At 47.9% G+C, this 24685-nt stretch overlaps 1 protein-coding gene and 2 long non-coding RNA genes across 4 annotated transcripts in view; 2 read left to right on the forward strand and 1 right to left on the reverse strand.

Annotated features, from left to right (window-relative positions):
- Window positions 1-5223, reverse strand: part of TSHZ3 (teashirt zinc finger homeobox 3) — a 68171-nt gene extending 62948 nt beyond the window's left edge. The window contains exons 1-2 of one of the 2 annotated variants that reach the window (XM_064519635.1): window positions 5109-5223; window positions 3709-3973 (exon numbers count right to left, since the gene is read on the reverse strand). In XM_064519635.1, the coding sequence (XP_064375705.1) occupies window positions 3709-3748 (40 nt within the window). In that variant the 5' untranslated portion in view covers window positions 3749-3973; window positions 5109-5223. Of the gene's footprint in view, window positions 1-3708; window positions 3974-4564; window positions 4719-5108 lie in introns of those variants that run through there. The other variant, XM_064519634.1, reaches the window with a different exon arrangement.
- A 793-nt stretch (window positions 5224-6016) lies between these two features.
- Window positions 6017-8410, forward strand: LOC135329775 (uncharacterized). The gene is made up of 2 exons (XR_010391437.1): window positions 6017-6904; window positions 7860-8410. It is a non-coding gene; the product is annotated as an uncharacterized LOC135329775 (long non-coding RNA).
- An 8648-nt stretch (window positions 8411-17058) lies between these two features.
- On the forward strand, window positions 17059-23421 carry LOC112984351 (uncharacterized). The gene is made up of 3 exons (XR_010391438.1): window positions 17059-17128; window positions 19372-19656; window positions 20371-23421. It is a non-coding gene; the product is annotated as an uncharacterized LOC112984351 (long non-coding RNA).
- Window positions 23422-24685: the final 1264 nt, after the last annotated feature.

Consider the following 24685-nt stretch of genomic DNA (forward strand, 5'->3'; position numbering starts at 1 on the left):
ATAGGAAGTACATTTTCTTGATCTTTTAAATAGATGTGTTTCTAAAAAAGCTGTGAGTGAAAGCTATAATTTAAGGATAGATAATTATTGTTTGCATGAACAAGACTGGCCTCTATTAATACAGTATCTTAGCTCTCCTAGACAGTAGCCTCTAAACAACAAATATTTTCTTCCTTCTGACTTAAATGACAGAAGTCTGGAGCACCCACTGTAATTCTGATCATCTTCTTGCTTTTGCAGGTGAGAACACACACATGCACACACACAAAAAAAAGCCCACACAGTGATCTCTGCCTTTCCCCCCCCAAATTATCTACGATATCCACCTGAGTCTCAAAGCAAACAAACTGAAATTATCATTTTTACAGATTCTTGATTCTCAGAGACAGCTTTAGTCTTCTACAGTGTGGTGTTAACACTTGGACTAGACATAAAGAATTTGTGCACCTGTCTGTTATGTCTGCGAGCTCTGTGCTGCTGAGAGTTCTTTGTTGTTGTTATTCTACTCCAGACCATTAAAAGGGCCCTAATTCCTATGACATGATTATCCAGGTACCAAAGCCCATTTGTCACCTGCAGCAGAAAATTGAGTTAATGCACAACTAAAGGCAACCAGGACTGTGTAATATCAACTTGATTACATCAAACTAGCTGCAAACCTAATTCTGCTGGATGACACTGCGTGGAGCTTGTCATCTCCAATCATTAAAGCTGTCAGGAATCCATCAGGTTTACAGCTAATTAGGTGAACACTAATGAAGCTGGCAAAACAACTTTTCTTTTTTTATGGCTGAGCGGACCTTTCAGTTTGGAGAAAAAAAATTCTCGAGTATTCTCAAGGTTGCTGGGGACTGGATTTCCTGAGTTACCAATCAGCAGACATCTTTAATTCTCCCCCCCACACCACCTTTTTTTCTCTCTCAGTACCAAGCAATCAATTTGTCATCACTCTCAGTATGCCACAAAAGCAGTCATGAACCTTGCAACTCGCAGCTCTGAAGCCAAAAAGAAGAAAAAAATTGCAAGTTTCTTCTGTCTTAAAATAAAACCCCTCGTACAGCTCACTTATTTATCTTCATGCACTTATCAACAGCATAAATGTTCTTGTTTTTTCACTCTTCCCAAATAAGTAGCCCTTCAGTCATTCTACATCCCCCATATCCATTAGGCAGAGGCATTTTGATAAAGTAAAGCCAAAGCTAGTGTATGGGAAAGAATGAAAGCACTCACTCTGCCAACTTCTGATTGACCATTAAGCTATTGATGAATGTGCCTGTCAGGAGAGAGACAATTAAATCAAATATGAAACAAAGTCGTTTTGACGGGTCATTTTGATAGAGCAAAACCATTCTTCCATCTCCTATTAGTCCTGCAGTCAAGTTTTTGTAATGAGTATTTCTTAACTAACCTGTTATTTCTTAGCTGTTTTTAAGGTGTTAAAAAAATTCTTTTGCTTTCACTGCTATTAGGAAAAGCAACATCTCCAACGTGGCCAATAAAGCAGCATTTCAGTGGGAAGCAATTATACATGATACTAAATGTTTAATGTGATAATCAAAAAGCTTAAAGTTTAAAGAGATTACACTTCTACTAAATATAAAAGATAGATCACATATCATCGATGATTCACTTGAGAAAGGAGGGAGACAGAGAGTGGAAGGGAGAGAGGAGAAGATACCTCCGAATGTGTGCTCAGAGCAGAAACATTCTCTTCCAGCCTAAGCAAAGCCCAACGTGCAGCACAGTCGTTTGAAGAATATGTCAAATACTTGGAAGAGTTGTATTTTGCAAAACTAAATTACTGTTACAGAGTAGTGTTTTCTGGACCTTACGAAAAGCTCACCGTTTTAGTTACTTGAAAAGTGTTACTTGATGGCACGGGACAGAAATTCAAAATATTAGCATGAAGCATTTGGCTACAGTACTGTTTGCTAGATCGTATCATTATCATACTTCAAAACTTTCCAAACTTTGTAAGTGTTTAGTATAGAAAATAACACTACTAAGAAACACACTTCTCTATTTCAAAAGTACGAAGAGAATGCATATATGTTAAAGACGGGAAGGAAGGAAATGTGGACACAGTTATTTACAAGTTGAATCACTTGCTGTTTACTAAATTCAAACCACGCCACTTGGAGAACTTGTCATACAGCGGGAATGCGCTGCCAGATTTCTGAACCCGCATCTTCTGATAGTGCTCGGCTAAACTGGAGCACTACCTTTTTCGAGTTGCTATAGGTACAACTGGAAACGCGCTACCAACAACACTGCTGGAGTCTCTGAAAACTTCTGCCACCAGCCCCTCAGCACAGACCCTTCCTTTCTAAACCAGGCAAGTTACGGTCGCTTTCTTGCTGGTCCCCCAAATAGTTCATCTGTCCCTGGTTAAAGCAGATCCCGTTTCTCCACCTCTGCGATATCACACCTATCAAAACACTTGTCCATGCGGTTATGTGACACATCCAGCCAGACGCCCCTGAAGTTGCTCTGACAGAGTTGACAGGCCACATGTGACGTCACCGAGTCTGGCGTTACCATGGCAAGTGATTTATTGATGTTTATCGGGAATGAATAGATCAAAGGCAGCCAGATGACAGGCGATCAATCAGCCATCAAATCAAGGATGGCAACAGGCCAAGGAAACCTTTTCCAGCCCACATATCCCCAACTAAGGATTACTGTAAAATAACGCGGGGTGGTATTTTTTTACTGTTTTCTTTTCAATTCATCTTTTCCAGAAAACGCTGCTGAAGTTTAACAGGAGTTGACATTGCTGGCATAAGGAAAACAAACTAACCAAACAAAAAACCTCATCAGGACAAAGCCTTGCAAAGTATTTCTTAAAAAAAAAAAAAATGGAGGAAACTGTAAAGGCAGTATCAGGAGCATTCGCCAGTCGTTTGACAATACACAGACCCCTTTTTTTTCCCTTCCTTTGGCTTCCTTTGTAGCTTCTCATCTGGGCTCATAAATAAGAAATCAATAGGATTAACAGAAGAGGTTGCCAAAGAAAGTGCCCAGCTAGGTGGGTCTGTCTGTCCGGTAGAGCCGTCTCCCATGCAGTGCAAGGGGAAGAGAGGAAAAGATAAAAGTTGGGCAAAGGAGTCTGTTCTCGGGTTGCATCTTCGAGTAACAGTGCAGACCTTCCAAACCACTTCGTCCCTACCGCTTCATTCACAGCGCACCGGGTATCTACACACACGCTATCTTCTCTCACAGGAAAAAAAATGCGTATTTTCGCTGGCTTTCCCAGACCATTTGTCTGTGAGAGGGGGGGACGGACAACAACGAGGAACAGGAGAGCGCGAACCGAAGTAGGTGCTGAAGTACGGGCTGGGAAGGCACGAAACCGCCTCCTTCCCCCGCCGCGGGCGCTCGGGCCGTGCAGCGGGGTCCGCGCACACGCCGCCGGCCTCGCCCCCGGGCTGACCCGGGCTCGGGATAAAACCGAAGTGGGCGCCAAAGTCGGGGCCGGGCTCCGCCGCCCTGCAGCCCCACGGAAAAAAAGAGGAGAAAAAGGAAGAACCCGCCCAGCCGCGGGGTGCCCCGGACCCAGAGGTGCCCCGCGAACCCCCCCAGCGCCGCAGCGACCCAACGCGCCCGGCCGCCGAGACGCGGCGGCGGCGCGGAGCGGAGGGGAAGCAGGGAAGGGGAAAAGGCAGGCGAGGAGGCGGCGGCGGCGGAGAGGCGCCCGCGGGGCCGTACCTGCTGCGCGCCGCGGCGCCTGCTGCTTCCTGCGCGGCATGCTGCGCGCCTGCGGCCGCCGGCGGGGGCTGCCTGCCTGGGCGCGGCGGTGCCGGCGCTCGCTTCGGCCCCGGCGCTGCGGCGAGCTGCTCCAGTCTCGGCGCGAGGGCTGGGCTGGGGATGTATTTTTTGTTGCTGTGCATACACACGGTGCCGAGGAGGAGGAGGAGGAGGCGGCGGCGGAGGAGGCGGCACAGAGGAGAGGACAGCCCTGCTGCTGCTGCTGCTGCTGGCAGAAGAGGGGGAAGTTTGACAAATCGCCCCGGAGGAAGGAGGGGGGGGAGCCCCCCGAAGAGGTGTGCGGGCGGGAGGGCCGGGAGCGCCGCGGGCCCCCCCGCCCCGCGCCCGCAGCCCGCCGGGCCCGGCGGCGCGCAGAGGGGCTCGGCGGGCTGCGCCCCGCTCCGCTCGGCTCGGCTCGGCTCGGCTCCGGCGGCGGCAACAGGCGAAGCGCGAAGGGAAGCGAGACGATCGCAGCGTCACTCAAACCGGCCCGCAGAGCGCGAGCGGGGCACCGCCGCCCGCCCCGGCCGGCACCTTAACTCTTTGCGCGTCGCGCCGCAGCCGCGGGGCCGCCCCGCCGGGCGGGCTGGGAGGCGGCGGCGCCCCCTCCCCTCCCCTTCCCTTCCCTTCCCTTCCCCCCCGCCTCACGCACCCGCCGCCGCCGCGCAACTTCGCCCGGAGCGGCCGCGGCGCTGCCGGCGGGGGGGGCTGCGGCCGGCGGGGTCCCGTGACCCCCCCCCCGCCATGGCGCCGCCGCCCGCGCGGCCGTTGGGACCCCCCGCGCCTCAACCCCTCCCGCGGAGCGCGGCGCCCGCACCTGGCCGCCGCCGCCCCCCGGCTCCGCGCCGCCCCCCCGGCGGCGGCTACCGGCCACGGCCCGGCCCGGCGGCCGCTCGCAGCCCCGGGAGCCGCGCGCAAACTCTGCGGGGCCGATCACTTTCTGCCCGTCGCGGGTGGCTCTTTTTTTTTTTTTTTTTTAAGTGCTGGTTTCTCGCTCTTTTTTTTTTTTTTTCGGTCCAAGTTCATTGGCGAGCCCGCGGGCTCGGCGAGCGCCGGCGGATCGATGCGCTGCGGGTTTGATTGTGCATTCCTGGGCTGCGGTGCCGCGCATCGGCGGGGAGGGCCGGGGCGGCGCGCGGGGCGCGGAGCGGCGCGGAGCCCGGCGCAGCCCCGCGCCGCCCCCGCGGGCCTCTGCACTCGGGAGAAGTGAGGCAAAAACCAGTAGCAGATAATTTTTTTTTTTAAGTTCACGGGGAGGAAAGGAGGAAAAAAAAAAAAAAAAGGATGATCTCACTTTTACGGTAAGATCAAAAAATCTCCGCTCGCCCCCATTCTTCGAGATTTGGGATAATTCCAAATACCTTACTAAGTGCAGATGTTGTTGCGTCTTCACATCCTATAAAGCCGACTTGACGTTCTTTTGCTCTCGCTTTCCTTTCCAAGTTGCAGGAAATTCAAACACTACATGAAGGGTGGAGAAGGCTTTTTTTTTTTAATGATTACTAGTAGTAGTTGATTTTTTTTTAAGCCGATATTTAGGATGAAAAAAAAATCGCAGTCGCCTAAAGTCCCCGGGAAATTGCTACTGTTGGGGGAAAACGAAACATTTCTTGCACACAAGAAAATGGTGAGTTGCCAGTCGCCGCCTGTGCTGCCCAGCCCGCGCAGTTCCGCTCCGCCGGTCCCGGCTGGTTTCCTCTCACGGCCGCAGCCTCTGGCCGGGCGAGGAGCGATCAGATCTACTTAAGGGACGGCGCTCAAACGCGCCCCCCCCTCCCCAAAAAAGCCCCGCGCGGGCGCGCGCAGCGGGCTCCGCGGCGCCGGGCGCGGGCCGGCGGCCCCTGCGCGCGGCCCCTGCGCGCCCCTGCGCGGCCTGGCCGCCCCGGGCCCGCCCCAGCATCTGCCCGTCTCGCCCGCGGCGCATCCGTCACTGTCAGCGCGGCGGCGGCGCGGCCGGGAGCGGCGCGGGCGCCCGGCACCTCCGCCGGCGGGAGCGGGACCCCCCGCCGCAGCGCGGGCGTGCGCGCTCGGAGCGGCGGAGGGCGAGGTGTAATTAATAGCGCCTTCTTCCGCGCTCCCTCCTCCCCCTTTGGTTAAAAATTGGGAAACGGCAAGCCTCAATAATTTATCGTCATCCTAAAGGATGCCTCGTAGCCGAAGGCAGCGCAGACGAGCCGGAGGAACGGGCAGGATCAGCGTGTTAAGCACTTAGACCAGATGCATTCTCTGTTTCTTCAGGGGAAATCGCTAAATCTGCATCAAATAAAACACAGAGACTGAGTAATACATAAACTTCGGGTTTAAAAGACTGCTAGCGAGGCGGGCGAAGTTCCGCCGCAGACACTGTGCAGCGCGGAGGCTCTGCGGGCTCCGGCGGGGGAGGGTGCCGCCGGCCCCCGCTGCGCCCCGGAGGTGCGGGGCAGGAGGGAGCCCGCGCCGCTGCGCTGCCGGCAGCGAAACCCGTGTCAGGAGAGTCAGGATTCCGCAGGGCGCTGAGAAAGGAGGCTGGAAACGCACGGCAGAAGTAATAGGAAGTCTTTAGTTTTCTCAGCCTTGTAAAGGCTGTTCTCAAATGTGTGCGAGACCCTTCCCAAGCCAGGAAATGTTCTGATCCTTCCTTAGTCGGCTGCAGAGCATCCTAAGGAAAATACTGCGGCGGCCAGGCGTTGATTTGGAGGAGGAGGGGGGGAGCTGGAAGTTGCAAGAAGTTTTTTTTTTTTCTTTTTATCTGCCTCTCTCTATATCGGCTCATCTTTCACTAGCTTTCTATTACCTATAAGCTGCCCGACGTGACGTGCCCTCGCTGCGCTGCCTGCCCCGAGTGGCACAGCGCGGCGGCCGGGCCGGGCCGGGGCCGGGGCCGGGGAGGGCGGCCGCAGGCTCCCAGCTGCTCTCACTTTCTTCAGCTGTAAAGACTTCGATTAGTTTCACGTGTGTGCATTTTCCTATTGCAGCTGCACTCAGCCGCATATATGCATGTATTTATGAATTTAGTGACATGTATATTTTAAGAGAGAAGATGCCCTGGCACTGTTCTCACTCATACATAAATACACGCACGTTTGGAAGATGCCAGCGGATTGCAACCTCAGGAGCTAAACGATTTCACTGCGAGAAACATTTGTGAGGAAAAGCACACCACCTACTACGTAGGAAGGTTTGTTTAAAAGCACTCACCTTGCTTTTAGGAGGGCGGGCCACAAGCTCTGGCAGGAGAGAGCAATGATCTGGCCACAATGCACCATTTTGAGATAGGGGGGTTGAATGAAAAAAGTTAAACTTGCCGTAAACAGAAATTGGAAGACCTTTCCCAGTTGAATTAGAAATAATAAGTGTCGTGTAAGTGTGTGTATGTGTGTGTGTGCATGAAAGAGGCAGCAGATATATGTGCATATACACACACACACACACATGCAGTATACTTAAATATTCATAGCACTTAGTGACAAAACACTCAGGAAGTTGCCGAATAATTTGGCTGTTAACTATTTCAAACATTTCAAGGAAGAAAAATCTATTGGACTTTCCATCAGACAAATTACAGATTGAAATGCAGATGCCATGATGTGCATCAGCTTCTTTTGGGGTCACAGTCTATTTCAGAGAGGCAGAAACCGTAATTTTATTAAGTGTAACATTTACAAACATAATGCATAAAATCGATGACTGTACAGACTACATCTACAAAGACTCAGCACATAAGGCTCAGCTTTAAGCTTGCTCTTCCCGGCAGTTTTAAACCAAGGTACCAATTATTTATAAGTCCCATAATTAGATAACCATCACTTCTGAACTTTACATCAGCCCAGAGTGTTTTATGCTGCAGCAGTGCACACCAGTTAGTGTCCCTCTTTGTTGGGTGTTTTCACAGTTCAGTTCATTTCGCTGCACGAAAGTCTCCGCTCTGCTCGCAGCCCCTGCGCTGACACCGAGCGCGGAGGCAGCCCGAGCGCCCGGACGGTCCGTGGCAGTGGGCTGCGAGTTGTGGTAGCAGCCCGAGAGGCTCCGTAATGAAGTTCACTAAACTTGGGGTAGCGGCTGGAGGAGGAAACACCTCCGGGAAGCCGACGCGCTCCGTGCTCTAACCTTTTTTCCCCTTTTCCTCCCCGGAGGACGGTGCTGCTGCCCGGCCGCTTGTGCGTTGCGGCAGGGAGCGGCGCGACCTGCGCGGGGACCCGGCGGGGAAGGAGGCGAGCGCGGGGCGCTCCGCGCAGCGCTGCCGCCTCCCCGGGCCCCGCGGCCCCCCGCGCCCCCCGGCCGGCGCGGCCCGCGCCAGCTCCGCGGCGCCGCCGGCAGCGCAGCGCCCGCTCCCTCCCGGCAGCCTCGGCCGCGCTGCCGACACGCAGAAAGGACAGAGGGGACTCGAGCTTCTCCCGGGCAAGCACACAGAAGAAACTATTTTCATTGACAGTCCAACAGACGAGTAGGTATCTGGCAAGTTTGCTTAAAAAGAGAACTGCCCGCAACCGAAAAGCGCCGCTCCACTTCGGCAAAACCCAAAGCCTTGTCAATAAGCACTGTAACTGCAGTAATAATCTGAGGAGAGAACAAAGGCATTTTGTAGTATCTACATAACTTTATTAGAGCAAAATTATTTTAAAATGCCTGTGAATTCCCAAACCTCCTGAACACAAATGAATAAAAGTTTTTCTTCGGGCTAAAATCTTTGCTTGAATGTAAATTGTTTGGGTAAGTGAATTTACACAGCAGCAAAGTTTGTTTGTCTTAGTCCAGTAGCGTTGCTTTAACGAACCAGATGTTTTGTCTGTAAATTGTCCAGAGGACTTTTGCAGTCCTGTCATACAAGAAGCCCCGGAAAACCCGAGCCGGGACAGTCGTGTCACTGCGGGCAGGACCGGGCGTCTCGCAGAGCGCGCAGAAAACCCGCTAGGAAGGAGCAAGAGCGCTCACTGTCAGCCCACTTCGAACTTTTCCTTTTAACCTCCGGGAAACCTTGTCTGAGCCCATTTCCCTCCACGTGAATCCGAAAATATTTCCCCGCCTGACCCCGGACGGCGACTCGCACCGCGCAGCCCCCGCACCCCGCGGCGGCGGGGGAGCCGCAGGGGCGCCGCCAAGACCCCAGGGCGGCTCGTCCGGGGCGGGCGCCGCCGCGGCCCGGCGCGCAGCTGGGCGCACAGCTGGGCGCGCAGCTGGCGGCGGCCGCGGAGGGGCGCGGGGCTCCGCGCAGCCGAGCGCAGCCCCCGGCCGGGCTGCCCCGCGGCGCCGCCCCCGAGGCGGGGGGGGGCTGCGCGCACCGCGGGCGCTGCGCGGCCCCAGCGGCCCCGGCCCGCTGCGCGCCCCGGCCGCCTCCCGCGCCCTCCGCGCAGGGGCTGCGCCGGTCGGGGACGGGCTCTGCTAAAGTCAGACCTATCGTCGCGATTCACCCCGTTGAACTATCACTTTTTTCTTGAAAGGGACCGAGGGGTCTCTGAAGGAACCACCGGCCGCCGCTTTGAAGCAAATAAGCGATACCATTGAGAGCTACTGTAGCGTGAGGTATTAACTGGGGCAGCAGAAAAATCTTCTATGAAAAATAGTTACAGATCCTGGAACTCCACCATATGTGACAACAAAAGCTATTGTGTTAGCAGGAGGGGGTTAGTTAATTTTACCTATACAAAGTTTTACTAGCTTCAAGCTTTGGGAAACGCCTTTGTGAAGACTGGCAGTGATCCTTAGAGCTCATTAATTTAAAAGGCATCTGAAGGAGCTAGGCGAAGGGGAAGGGATTCCCCTTTTCTTTCTCGCATCACCTGAAAGTTTGCGCTGCACAACTAATGCAGCTGCTCCTTTGCTGGCCGCCTAAGATTGAACGCAATAAAGATTTTGTTGTGCATAAATACACTTAAAAAAAAGAGAAGGAAAAAAATGTAAGAGGGAGCCCGACAAAGCTTAAACCCTAGCAAAATCTAGCTCTCTTTTCACAGAAACTTCAAAAAAAGGGGGGGGGGCTGGAAGTTAAGTGATTTGCATATAGTGCTTACATTAAGATATGCAAGTTACCCTTAAAAAGAAAAAAAAAAGTTGCTCATCTGCCAATAACGCACCTTCGAGGCGCTCCTGGCACAGAGCTGGGAGGCACAGGGCTGCGCCGCCTAACTCCCCCACCGCCAAGCACAAAAACCACGTTACCGCCGCCCGCGCTCAGCCTCGCCGCGGAGGGGGAGCGGCTCCGCCGCCCGGGGGGGCGGGCAGGGCCCCCGCGCCCGCCGCAGCGCGTTCATCACGGCCGGCGGCGCCCGCCCAGCCTGCGCGCTGTGGGGCCCCGCGGCCTCCCGCGCCTCCGGGCTGCCCGAGGGGCGGCCGCGCTGCCGGCGCCGGCTCCGCGCAGCCCCCGCTGCCTGGGGGGGCTTTACCGGATCCGTGCTGCGCCGGGGCGCCGCGGCCCGCCCAGGGCTCCACGCGCCCGCCCGCCCGCCGCGGCAGGGCCCGGCCGTCGGGGCGCGGGGCCGCGCAGCAGCCGCGGCGCTTCCGCTGGGCTCCCCGGGTGCGGAGCGGCGCGGAGGCGGGGGCCCCAGGGCCGCTTCCCCCCGCGCACCCGTGGCTCGGGTTGGCACCGCGCAGGTCGGACGAAGTGCGGAACTGGGCACGTCTGGCCCCGCCGTCGGCGCCCTCTTTGTTGCCGTGTCGTCTGCACACGCCGGAGAGAAAGAAATGCGACTTAAAAATTGCAGTTAACCAGCCTTAAAGCAGGTTTACATCACTGGGTATTTATTCCTATCAAATCTCATTTCTTCTCTAAAAAAGCACATTTAGTTTTAAAATAAAAAGGACGATGTGAAATACTTTTTATCCTTCTAAAATAAGAGTTGCTTAAATTGCGACTGCATGTGCCTAAATCATCCTCTCATGGTTTCCCACAGATTTTGGTCAGGTCTCGAAAGAGTGGCAATTTTTTCCTAATGTTTTAAAAGTATTAACTTCCTTTCAAACATTCTTTAACCTTTAATGTTTTGTAACTTGATGAAAAGGTCACTTTGTTCAGAGTGGATGCATCTGCTCCGTAATTGTTCTAATACCAGGCAGAGCTCCATCCTAACACTAAACTCTTTTATGAGGATTTTTTTTTTTTTGGTTAATATACTATTGTTAAGGTTACCATGAGCAATTGTTTTAAAGGCAGAGAACTGTAGACCAAAGGATGCTCACACTTTATTTAATTTCACCAACTTCAGATGTTTAGAGCTGCAATCAGCAGATGACATTAGCTGAGCTCTGAGAAGAATAACCTGAACAGTTCCACCTCTTCCCATTTGCAGGGGCCTTAGGCAGAAGAAGAATAGAATAAATAGCTAAAATTACAGACCAAGCTGCATAATGAAGCAGCACAAAACACTAATTAATAATACTTTGTACCTGTAGCAAGTTTTTTCCCTGAGTATCCCAAAGTACTTTACAAAGAGCTATTCAAGAAAGCTGAGACACAGATGAGTTAAGATGCAACCAAGAGCAGAGTGAAGCCAGAGACCTGGAAACCATTAGACGATGGTGCCTCAAGAATCAGACTCTAAAAGCAACATGGTGGTAGAAAATGGTTCTAAGTAATTGTATTTTAGGTTACCCACCGTGAAGACAGTAGAAGCTTTTCAGCACCTGTAAATTAGTATTCATTATTAGGAACAATAACATTTTGAATCCGAGTATGTGGTCGGTGCTGATGGAGAGAACTCGCGTCCACTCCCACGTGAAGGCTTGGGGTACAGACCCCAGGTCCCGCAGGGGGGCTGCGAGTGCACCCCGACGCGCGCGCTGCGGCCACGCGGTGAACGCCGCCTGCATCGCTGGGACAAGGCGCAGCGGTTGCTTTGCAAGGGGCATGGTGATACCTCGCTGCGTGTCTGAGATCAGAATGAGAACTTTAAATTGATACCATTAATCCCTCTAAAATACAGCAGGATTTTCTTATTCTTACACAATTCAAACATCCAGAGAATATGCTTAATTAAGATTTGATTATACATTTTTTTAAGATTTAAAAAAAAACCTAAAGAAATGAGCTAATTATATTGCTTAGTATTCAAATATATATGTATTTTTTAATAACACACTTTTCTAGCCAGGCCAGTCCCTTGAGGACCTGTTCCTCATTTATAAGGGGGTCCCCAGTGGGAGTTAAAAGGAGGCTATCTTACAAGAAGAAAATATATTCTGAAAGGGGAGCCATGCAAAGATAACCCTGCATTACATATATCAGTATGGAGGCTGCAATATGTATTCCAATGATGCAAATCTTCCTCTGCAATAATTTGCTCGTTAGCGTTAACAAAAACTCAGCTACAGATGTCTGTGTATTTGTTCTTGTATTTTTCATCATGCTAATGCTTTTAACTAAAATTATTTTAAAAATTTGCTTTATTTAATGAATTTAAAGGTCACTCCTCTTCCTTTCCATATGCAAATCCTATTAATAGTAGAGGTTTGATATTAATGGGAGCTAATAGACTAGATACTCCCTTCCCACAGAAACCCCACAAGAGAACAAAATAATCTCAAGATAATTTCACTCTATTTGTTGCTTCTTCTTCCCCTTCAAGTAATCACACGTCAGGGTAGGAGTACCTTGGGAGCAGGACCCAGAAGAAGAGGCATTGGGGGGAGCTGCATGGGGCCTCTGGCCTTGTGCGGAAGGGTGAGCACCCAGGGGCGGCTGATTTGGGCCCCTTGGAGGCTGATATTCCCCACCTGGGAGACCCCAGCAGCCGCCCGGAGAGCACGGGGGGTTTCCAGGGACTGCTGGAGCTGGTAGGGGTGGAAGTGAACTTACCGCTTCTCCCTGGTTACGTTAGTTGTAGAGTCATTAGCTGTTTTGTCACCATCCTTCTGGAGCAGGACTCTGGGAGTTTTTGATAGTACCTTTTTTTTTTTTTTTTTTTTTTAACTACAGCTGTTGTTGCTAAAGTAACAAGAGTTCTCTGTGTATAAAGAGGGGGGAGAGAACGGAGGAATAAGCTCATTGCTTCCATCTGCCCTGTAGAAGAGGGCTCCCCACGCTAATGAGGGAGAAACAAGCCTGTCTAGCCCGATTAATGCAATAATGAAAATTATTCATGGTGTTTTCCAAGCCCGATGAATCCAGATACCAAACAGCAAAGCATCGCTAGTCCAGCCTGGGCTCATCCTTGGTGGGGAATGAGGAACAGTCTATATGGATGGATAAAGGGCAGCCTCAAGCGCTGCTCCTGCGGACCGGCCTTGATTTCATTAATTGCAATCCAAAGTAACGTGATTAAAAGGGGAGGAGAAAGCGATGCGTCTCAGAGTACAAAGTGGTGTTGATTTACCTCTTATTTAGGGGTAGTAACATGCTGCCTCTGAGTACCAGGTCACCCTGTAAGGAAATTCGTCTTTATTGCACTCACTCTCCTGGTTTTCACTCCTGAGCTGAACAAACCACTAAACAAATAAAGTTTCCCCAAATACACATCTCTCCACCTATGTTTAGCAGGTGATGTTAGTCTACTGCACTTCCACACCATGTAAGGTCTTTGACAGACATTTTTAAATATCTGAATACCCCTTCCAAAACTGGTAATGTCTTAGTTTTTTTAGAGAAAACATTTTTGTTTCCTTAAGCTTAATTCATTTTTCCACTATTAATAGTGGAAGAGCTTTTTCTTTGTAAATTCCTGAACCTGGAAGTTGGTTTTATCTTTTGAAAACTGTTCCATATTAAAAATAGAAAGATCCCTACAGATGCAAACTTGATACCTTTACGACTGCAAGGCTGAAGTAAATCCTGGCGTTGACTCCAGGGCCTTCGGTGGAGTTCTGTCCAGCTCCGTAAGCGTGAAAGCAGAGCCAGTGGGTCCCAGCCAGCCCCCAGCAAACTGAGCCCCCACTTTCCAGTACCAGGAGCACAGAATAACGTCTGCTGGGAGCAGAAGCAGGTGGTGTAAGCAATCAGCACGTATTTTAACTTATTTCTTTCACAAAAACACACCTGGCTGGAGAGTTTTGCTGCAGTTGGGAGCGCGCCGCGGGGCCCGGGCTGGCGCGGGGTCCCTCCCGCCGCAGCACACGGACGTCTGCCGGGGCTCGGCCGGTGGGACGTGGGACGGACCCTCGGGAACTGTGGCTCCGGGGAGTAACAGCCCTTGCGACGCACGCGGGAGCTGCCGCCTCGCAGAGATACAGCTTCTGGCCCTTTCCGGACGAAAGCAGATAGCATCGTATCACACCTCAGCTTACATTAAGGTCACCTTTTCTTTCACAGCCTCGATGTGGCCGTAGATTTGGCACGGGAAGGGGTGGAGGGTGGGAAGCCGCTAAGATAAGAGGCATCGCGTTTCGGAGGCAGCCGGGGCCCCGGTCACAGGCCTGTAGTGTTGATTATAGGCTGATACGCACTCAAAACTCCCTTTGCCTTCCATGCAAATACGAAAGCACAGAATTATGTCTAATATTTGAAGCAATGCATGCTAAAATCAGAGGTATACAGCTCACGTTTGGGCGGCGGGAGGTGCTGATCGCTCAAGCCTCGTGTTTCCAGCCGCAGAACTGAGTGCTGTAATTGCCCAGGTACATTGCAGACCTGAAGCGTTTGCATTTTTACAAAGCATCAGGTATAAATTACTTCCACAAACAGGATTCTGGACTCAGCGCAACAATGCACCTGTCTTAGAGCAAATCTGCTCTTCCTGGATTCAAATTCGCTATAGGCGTTCTGGATTTTAATTAATATACTACATTTCCTATGTATGAGCCATTTCACGTTATTTTGTTTTTCTTTCTGACGTAAAAACACACGGCATTTTCATTTTAAACAAAACGTGCTCCCTGTATTATTCTCCGAAGCACCCGAATAAATATCACGGAGTTTATAGATCCAGTAGCCTTCGCAGTGAGCAAGGCAGCAGTCATGCCTCACAGCGAAGGGATAACATCCTAGAGGGCCGCTGATAAGAGCAACAATTCACAAAGCACGAGATCTGTTATGCAGTGAAAGCTTTATTACCATGACTTGATGTTACATCTACAGCACATAAGGGTTAATCATCGCAGCCGTTTGCAGCTGGTTTGCGCTCTCGGGGGACTCGTAGCAATAGACTCCTGCGTGTAAGACAAGGTCAGCGCCGCTCTCGCGGGGTCAGCAGGCCGCGTGATAACCGCGCGCCCAGGCTTCGGCTCCGAGGAGACACAGGTGCCAACCCGCTTTGCGGTCTCTCGCGGAGCGCTGCTTGTGGTTTTCGGGCTCCTCGACAAAAACACACGCAGCTCCGCGGGCCGTAATTGGCCGGCGAGTTTTCCGAGCTCGCCGTCAGGGTGAGGCGTCGGCGGCAGCAGCGGGTGCGTGAGCTACACGCGAGCATGTAACATTTCACGGGAGACTTGCTCTTAGCGGACTGGGAAAACAGAGCAGTCAGTGCTGCGGGCCAGGGCCAAATCCTGCATAAATTGTTCTGTCTCATTGTCTCAGCTGCTCACATGAGTAAAGTGAGCGGAATTGGACTTTAACATTTTATTAATATTTATCTTCTGTGCCACAAGACCCCCAAATAATCAAATAAGCAAAACTTTAATCCTCAAATGCAGCTTTAATCTTAAAATTGGTTAGCTTATCAGAGGGGTAACATTTATTTTCAGAGACAGGCTGCTAGGAGCGATCAGCTGAAATAGAAACCTATAAGTGAAAGGATGCAAGTTTATTGGGCAGTGTTGTCTATATTTATAGTTTTTGCTCAACCCATATTTCTGTTTTTATATGCACGTGTCAAAAATTAATATACAGCAAACTTCACCAACAGTTTTAAGAGAGCCTAAAATATAATAAAATCAATAAATGATGTTCTGGCATAAATGTTTCTGTAGCTCAGGGTGGTCAGGTTCAAAGGGCAACATCTGACCATTTCTCTTTCCCACCCTGCTGCGGAGTAAGACCCTCCCCTCAACTTCAAATCACTGGGGAGAGGGTAATTTAAGCTATACTTGATGTACCCTATACATCACTGTCTTCAGGACCAGGTTTAAAATTAAACTCTGATGTACAAAGTTAAACAAAAATGAGATAAAAATTGGCAGGGGTTGAAGAGGGTCAAAGTAGTCAAAACACAAGGTAGACTATTGCTTCTTTTGATTGATGTTATTCTGTGCACTAAAAAAAATAAAATTATAGCTCTCATGGAGACTTTTTTCATTGAGAATAACGCATTCCTAATTTGTCTTCTATAGACTTACAGGGCATTTGCTCTGGGAGATGGAAGCATTTATTTATTTATTTATTTTGGCAAGGGGAGAATATCATCAACTGTTGGCAGAATATTCAAGTTATCATTAGATATGACCTTTGTCACTCAACAGCAAGAGAAAGAGAATGGTATTTCACTTTCCATTAATGGTTACCTTATAATGCAGGCCTATATAGAGTTTTTTTGCTTTCAGGCAACTCTTTAAAGCACAAACAATGTATTATAGTCACATATAGTAGCAGAAAGAAAGAGTCCAGTGACTGTTTCCTTTCGCATGTTGTACATACGCATAATGCAGTTACCTCCAGGAATTTAGTACAGGAAAGATGCCAAACAGAGGATTCTTTCGAAACCAACTCAAGAAAATCCTTGCAGGAAGTTAATTTTTTATGCTGTAGTCAAGTTTTCCACGTATTGCCATTTACATGGTTAGTGTGTGGACTGCAGGCAAAATAATTTGGAATTGTAATCTTTATTTTCTATAATATGATAATGAAATCAACTACTATCCAATGGAATCAAATGAATTTTTCTGTGCTACCCCAGCGGGAGGACTTCTACTGGCTAAACTGCCACACTAATAAGAAAATGAAGAAAAATCAAGTCCTTGGAAGGCTTGCAAATAAATAATGCTTATTTTAAACATAATGGTTGACATATAAAGATTTTGAAATCTTTTAAAAACTGATTAAGCAAGTTATTTCTGAAGGTGTTTAATTTTACAGCAGGCTGAAGTTAGGCATGTTCTTAAGTCTTGGGCTGTATTAGGACATTAGAAACCAAAGGGGTCAAAACCCTAAAAATACCTGAACTTGATTTTAAGTCTAACACAAAAAAACCTTGTGCTGTCCAGACAAATATAAAAATAATGTTTTTATAGTAGTGTTTCATTAATATTGACAATGAAGATTCTTTATTGTTAGTTTAGCTAGGACCTTCTTGCCAATTAATATGCAGATTTCAGTCTTTCAATCTGCTTTTATAACAAAAGTCTGAGCAATGCACTGTGTAAAATGCACTTTATACATGTGATTTTATAGGACCAATTGCATATTTGCTTTTAATATATATATTTTGGCAAATGATTTATATAATAATTAACAAAATTTTTTTGCACAGACACCTGTTTGGAAAAATGAAAGTGAAATAGATATATCGACAGCAAATTGTTTTAATAGGAACAGCAAGCAAAGGTATGGATGAAATATTAGAATGACTCCATAATTTGTGTTCTGCAGTGCTAAACCTTCTGGGTTTAACAGCTGGGCAATTTCTTTTCCACTACTGATTGCGGCTTTGTCAAACATCTATTAATACTGTATTTTTTAAAGCTTTTTTGAGTCACATAGTACACACACTGTAACTATAGCAGGTTGTATTTAACAAAGAGCAGGGATAGGAGCTAGTTAATTAGGAAATTATCATCCAAATTTTTCCTACGTCCAATACATTTGGGGAATCAGGAAAACTTTGAATGAAGGAGGTAGTCACAAAAGTTGCAAAGGAAGTGCCACAGCATTCATGAAAGATGAAAACAGTATGAGAGTCCACAGGATTTTAGACTGAGGGTTCAGCATACAGGAGCCACTCTGAGAAGAGCAGCTGCTCAGAAATCAGGTGAAAAAGAAAAAGCAATGAAAAATATAAACAGAGGGAGATAATCAGCTGTTAGAAATACAAGTAACCCTTTAAAATCATGTGCTTAGCATGAGTGATGTCTTTCGCTGATTTACCCTTGCAGCAATTAGGAGCTCCTCCTTGGGAGAGGAGCATGGCACAGAAAACGAACTGATTGATTCCTTCGTGCACCAAGTAGTTGATTACAGGTAACTGATTCATTTTACAGACCTTATTCCAAGTGCGTTACCGTACACCATCATCCAAGGCCCAGATGTGTCGCGGGTGCCTAAGCACGCGTGTTCAGGAAGGGCCCAATTCAGAGCTCATCAAAATCAATGGAACGATTTCCACTGACTTCTCAGAGTTTGGGATTAGACCTTTTCCACCCACCTGACTGTGAGAGATTTCCGTTTCGGTGCAGCTGTGAGATGCAGTTTGTTCCACTGCCTTATACTGCCCATTTTTAGTGCACAGTACTTTTGTGGACTGAAATTTACCCGTCGACATGTGCAAGGTCTCTGTGCTATATATGTATTAATGGCATTTCTACAATCCCTATTTTTATCAAGAAAAACAGCCTTATCAGATCTTTCTTCTGAGTGTGCTAAGATTTACATTAACGTGTTCAAGCACTTGCAGTGGCACCATGCTCTGAGCAACAGTGAAGAACTGAGTTTATAATTTAATAAAAGCCCTCCGAGTAATTAGTATTCACTCAATGAAATTCACAGTTTGCAGAGGTCCAGTCAAAGGCCTAAGTGCCATCTAAGTCCAGCTTACTCCCCAAGGCACCTCTGAACTGAATTGGGCCCTATTTTATTAAATTATAATAGAAAGACTGCCATGTCAAGTCTACTGATGCTGAAAGACCCAACCCCACCAGACCTCGCACAGATAAGTAATCATCACTTATGCTAATAGCACATTTGACTTCGGTGGGCTGACACATGAGGATGGACTACTTACTTGACTAAGATTAGTCAGAACAGGCATGTTACACAGAACAAATGACTTATAAATACCCAGCTGCAGCAAAGTGCTGACTCCCATCAGTGACGGCTGTGAGGGTGAATGAAGGGCAGGATATGATCTTTAGAAACCTAGCTGAACGCTATTAGTGAATGGGTGACAGTTTTGCAGATTTCTAACTAATAAACCAAAGCTTTGCCTCCTCAGTTATGCGCTTCTCCCCACTGGTTTTCTGTCCTGCTTTCGTTTTCTTTTGCCATCATCCAACAATTCATGGTTTTCTATTTTTACTCTTTCTTCTTCAACGCTTGCAAGTGAATTTAGTGTTTTTGAAAGGTATTCAAGCAACAGCCACAAAGGCACACGTGCTCCTGCTTAACTGCAGAGCAGACACTGGGGTAGCGTCTCTGCCTTGCCCTGCCGGCGTCCCTCCCCCGGCTCTGCTGGGACCAGCACAGTCTCTATGCTCATTTAGTCTTTGGCTTCTCCCTTCAAAGCTGACAATAAGGGCATCATACAGGGCATACCGTTCCGGTGAGTTTGTCTGATAAAATGCCTAGCCGTTAAGGCTTCTGTTTAATACAGTTTTGTTTCATATGGGTCACAGAAACAATCAGATTTTTGGCCCTTAGGCTCTGCAACACATTTGTACCTGCATCCTAGAAAGGAGAAATTCTCTATGCCTCAGTTTCACCCATTTGTTCTTGAATTCCTTGTGGCGCAGTTTTTCTTCTCTGTTTTGTTTCCACTCATTTAAAAAGTATCTTACTCCAGCTAGGCAGAGTTGCCCTCCCTGGTTTTTCTACCCTGATCATGCTTTTAAACCTGATTTATTCTTTTCTTTTAGCACGGGCTGGGGAAGCTTTATCTGAAAGCAACGTAGTAGCGACCGCTGATGATCGGCTCCCAGGGACTGTATGGACCCAGAAATTAATTTGTTCCTGAGACCTGGAGAAACCATGAATGGTGAAAAATATTTGTGGGATATGCATATTAATGGTTACAAATATTGTATCCAGCACCAAAATCCCAGACACAAAATACTGTAACCTATTTGCAAAGGGACCCTTCGATCCAGTTTCATTTGACCTGTTTATTAGAAAGACATACAAACTTCACAAAGTCAAAGAAGGTAAGTATTATAGTATTAGTAGTATTCTTAAATGAGTATTTTCCTGTTTCTTGGGGGCTTCTAGTGCAGCTCCAATGATTACTTTGTGTATGAGTGCACGTCTGTGTGTTTTGCCAATCACGTGAGTGAAATAAAGATAATAAGTATAATAAAAATGCCCTAATTTCTGCAGCTTTCTTTTCATTGCACTGTAAAGCACTAAAAGCAAAACCAGTTTCCTGAAGAACCCTTCCATAGCAGGCCCTTGAACAAGATGACTGTTTCTAATAAGCAACAGCTGTCGTTGTGGTTTTACTAGTCAAATGATTCATGTCTTTTGCTCAGAAATGATAAGTGGAACAAATGTTTACTTAGATATGTAACAGAGGAACAATTGAAAAATAGTAGACTGTCAAATAGAAATATTTTCCTGTTATCTGATCCTTAACAATTAGTCTGAACTCGTTTTTAGTCACTAGGCAGTGTTGTAGTGGAGCAGTCGGGATGGCAAAGAGTTCAGCTCACAGAGCTTTGCAGACCCAATTCAGCAGGCTGGTCTGCAAAAGCTTGCAGGACTCCGCAGTTTTTTAGGGGACACAAGCACTTACCTCTGCAAACTGTTGCCTGCAGCCCCTTTCCCTGCAATCACCCCTCCTGTCTTTATTCATCTCTGAAAGGAAGTCCATGAATTTACCATTTCTGCTTGGTTCTTGGGGATTTCTCTTATGTCTTCAGGGAATACCACGGTGCTGCTCTGCTGCTTGGTCTTGAGTGAATACCCTCTGTTGGCTGCTGTTTCCCCAGGATTTTACAAGGTCTTCTGGGAGGAGCAGATTAAATGAGATAAAGTATTCTGCTGCAGGAGACTCCAGGCTCTGGTCAAGGACAAAAAGATGACGTTATCCCCTGGATGTGAGGAAGGAGAACCTACCAGATCCTTGCTGTATCTCTGCTGAGCCTGGAAGCTGCTGCAGCCAGAGAGGTTTGACACCGCTGTGGCATCACAGGGCTGGAGGTCATTTGGGGCAAGCAGAAGGCCCCGGGATGCACTGTGTGCGAATGGTACCCAGTGTACATCTGTAGTTTTCCTGGACTTCTGTCGATGCTTGCCAATAGACTAGGGTCTAAATCCACCCTTATTTCGCATAGATCCTGGACTCTTTTTCCAATCTCTCTCTTAAATATCTTTGCATGATGCTGCATTGTGTCATGTAGAAAAACATTCAGAGCTTGGGTTTCCCATCTGTAAAATGGGGGCAATATTTCCTGTGTCCCAGCCGTTGCTGAGGTTATCAGGCTTCTGGGACGAGAATCCTTTTATTGCCTGTTTCTGTATTCTCTGGTTCAACGAGACCCTGATCTCAGTTGAAGCCTGTAAGTATCACTGAAATATAAATAGATAATAATAAAAAGACGATCTTGACACAAAATGGAATTTTATATTCTGGAGAGTGAAATAAAATATGTACTAAAGTCTGCTAAAGCGTAACCATGAGATCAAATGATAAAATTCTTCCAGCAACAAAGAGTTGACACAAATTTGTGAGATTAAACTGAATCAACTCAACGGAGGCTTCTTCTGGTGGTTTATTCATACAAAGTGTATGAAAAAAGTAAGTGAGATGATCAAATTACCCTCACAGCATGGAGCCTGACATGGCTGTAGACTCTCGGAGCCACCGGAGGACCGAGCAGGTGTGTTGTTCTAATTATACCCTCAGCCTTGCGAGGAAGGAGCAAGCTTCCCGGTTGCTTCCCTGGTGGAGGTAAGGTGTTACCAGCCATCAGCAAACGAGAGGGGAGAGCAAGGACAAGGCACCTGAGGGGAGAAAGAGGAAGGAAGGAGCAGATTCATAATGCTGCTTTTAAAAATATATGTACATCCCTACGCCGAGCCACCCAGACGCCACTTCCAGTACTCGTTTCACCTGTCTCTGCGCAACCCTTCCTTATGGCGAGCCACACAAAATTCTTCTTTAACATTTTCTCTTTTATGACCATAGTGAGATATCTGGCTAAACATAACGATTTATTTGTTTATTAATTAATCAACAACAGGCACACTAGGAGTTACAGTGCGAGCAGTCCCACACGTAGGTTTTTATCACCATATACCATGCCCCTAGGGAAATATACATCTTTTTTTCAAGAGCATAAATGGACATTTCTATAAATTGCAACTACTTGGGTGCATGTAATATGCAATATTATTCATCTTTGTATTCCAGGTGAATCCAGACTAGACTACCAGCCTCTAGGGGAGTCTGCTTCATATAATTATCAGTATTCAAAGAATGATTGTAGATGTTGTAGCTTAACAGCAGGTGAATGGTCCTTATCTGAATATTAAATAAAGTGCAACTGGATTTCAGGTTATCTCTGACTAAATGTTTGCAAAGTCATTAGTGAAAGCATGCAGCTATAATCCCACCACTCTTCTTCTTACAAAGAACTTCCACTTTTGTTTTTAATTCCTTTCCAGGATGAATTGTTCATCTCCCTTTCCTGTACACAAGCTCTTGCCCATTGGTTGGACTACGAGCAATGCCAGGGAAGCTGCCTTGTAAGTAGGACCTACACTTTTTTTTTTTTTTAATGATAAACAACAAAAGAAACCTAGAGAAGAGCAAGAAAGAGAATGATTTATTATTTCCTCTAAGGACTATCAGAGCGCTGAGTGTGAGGAAAAGGCTCTTCAGTAAACTGCTCCTTTGTCCTCCCCAGTTCGGGGAACTTTAGCTCTATATTTGGTTTCCTCGTTGCGTGATCTGAGAGCCGCTTTATGTATTTATTTAGCAAAAGCCCTTTATTACTGTTTTAGAACGGGGGAGGGCTTAAACATACTTGAAAACTACTTTAATAGCTTGGTAGTGGATGCTATGTGAATATAGTAGATACTAGTTAAGAGGAAATTAATAGCAACAAAGAAAAAGATCAGCAACAACCCCTGCTGAGCAGAAGGAAGCAAACCAGGAGCAGGACCCAGCACTGCTGGCGAGAAGGGCAGAGGAATTGCTGTGGGACAGTAACGCCACACTGCTGAGGCACGACCCAGGTTTCAGTCCGCAGCTGCGGAGAGCCCAGCACATCCCTCATCCCGCCGGGGAGCCGCTTCCAAGAGGCCTTTTCAAGAGGGACGAACCCCGCAGCGCGGCTGGGACACCGGCTGCACCCGCGGCACCACGAGCGCTTGGCACCGCCGCGGGGCCGCGCCTGGACCGCCGGGGGGAAGCCCCCGAAACACAGCGACTCCAAAACTTCTCTTTTCATGGAATAGATATACATATATATGTATAAACCATCAATGGAGCCATCTCTGCAGTAAGCCATGCACTGTTTAGTTTTACTTGGAATCCCATTTATTTTGAGCTGTAACACCGTCCGAGTTTTCAGCACAACACAGCCATCATCTTTTGCTTTCGAGCGATACACCTCTTGTTTCAGGCTTCTGCAGACTCGGGCAGATGTCACTACACCTGCCTACACTTACTTCAGCTCATCTTTGCAGAAAAGCAGAGTAGAAACAGTAATTCAGGAAAGGAGGAGGGCAGCAAGCTGAGCACAGGTCTGTGCTTAGCTGTGAGCTAGCCAGCGGGGTGGTCAGTCCCGGGGACGAGGAGCACACGGGCTCCCATCATACCTGCTACATCGGGGGTTTCACTAACGAGAAATAAAGAAAGCTTTTTCCAGCAAGAGGGCACTGCTGTGTATTTTTTACCTTTAAAAATATTCTGAAACAGACAATAATTAAACAGTGAATTGTAGATTTGCTCACTTTCCTTAAAATACTTCCCTTTCACCCTCTTCGCACATAACTGCTTTCAAACCTGGGTGACTGCTGTATCAAACACCTACCTAATTAATTTTATATTGCTTAGGTAACGATGTAGCGCTCAGGAGGTCTGAAAGCGATCTCATTCCCACTCCTCCATCCAGGCGGGATGTTCCCTGGCTCGGTGACTCCTCTCGCGTTGCTCCTGGGGACGCGCACGGTGGCCGTTCCCGCAGGCCCCTTCTGCACGCCCCATCCTTGCCGCAGCTGCCGGCAGCTCAGGAGGCAGAGCCGCGAGGCTCGGGTTCAGGTGGTGCTCTCCAGTCCCGAATTCCTAAGTATATTCACGTGAAGGTGGACTGCACAGTAATTACAGTATCAGTTGTGATAGTCCTGTTTTCATAGTGCTAAAAAGAAAACAGAGGCCGTTGGTGTCTGTAGTTGTGATGGGTTTCTTTTAAAGGGAAGGATCCTCCTCCGTTAAAGCGGCAGCTTTTCCTGGGGCCTCCCTCCTCCAGGACCAGACGTGCTCTATCCCCATCAGAACAAAATGCAGAAATTCACAACTCTTCTATATCTGACATTTTTATAAATAAAACAATTTTGGTCAAAACCATTCTACACAATTCAGTCCAGAATCCAATTTTTTCATTCTTGCTCAAGTGCAAGTCAGCAGCAGTCACTGGGATTAGTCCTAACTGAGCCTTATACACATCCATTTTCTACTGATGCTATTTAGCAATACTTGAACCCAGGTTATTTGTATTCATTTATATTTTTACAACCCCCTGAAGCACTTACACACCTCCCAATTTAAATATAAGCCCTTTAACAGGCCATCTTCACTTAGAAGTCAATAGCCAAATCCCACTCCATCTGAAGCCAGTGGAAATTTTGACATTTATTTAAATTGTGAAATCATAATTTGGTTGAAAGTGTACAGTAAAGGGGAAGATGATTTGCTTAGGGAGTGATGAGGGTTGGCTTTGTCCCTGTCATCAACCACATGCTGGCTGATTTAAGAGTGAAACTTGGACCGGCTCACAGAGGTAATCAATCATTACACCGGATGCCCTTGTTCAGCTAGGCTAAGCAGTGGGACGAACACGGGAACGTAACGGGAGAGCACAAAAACAGTAGGTCTTAGAAAACCTGAGAATCTCTCATGGCTTTGTATCATGTCCCCAAAAACTTAAGCGAGCAGTGAGTTCATTTAGAGTATGGCTCTTCCGCAGTTAACGATGAAGGTTGGACACTGTGGTCCTTATTAATAGTTTT

The sequence above is a fragment of the Dromaius novaehollandiae genome, chromosome 13 (assembly GCF_036370855.1).
Source record: "Dromaius novaehollandiae isolate bDroNov1 chromosome 13, bDroNov1.hap1, whole genome shotgun sequence".
NCBI classification, from domain to species: domain Eukaryota; kingdom Metazoa; phylum Chordata; class Aves; order Casuariiformes; family Dromaiidae; genus Dromaius; species Dromaius novaehollandiae.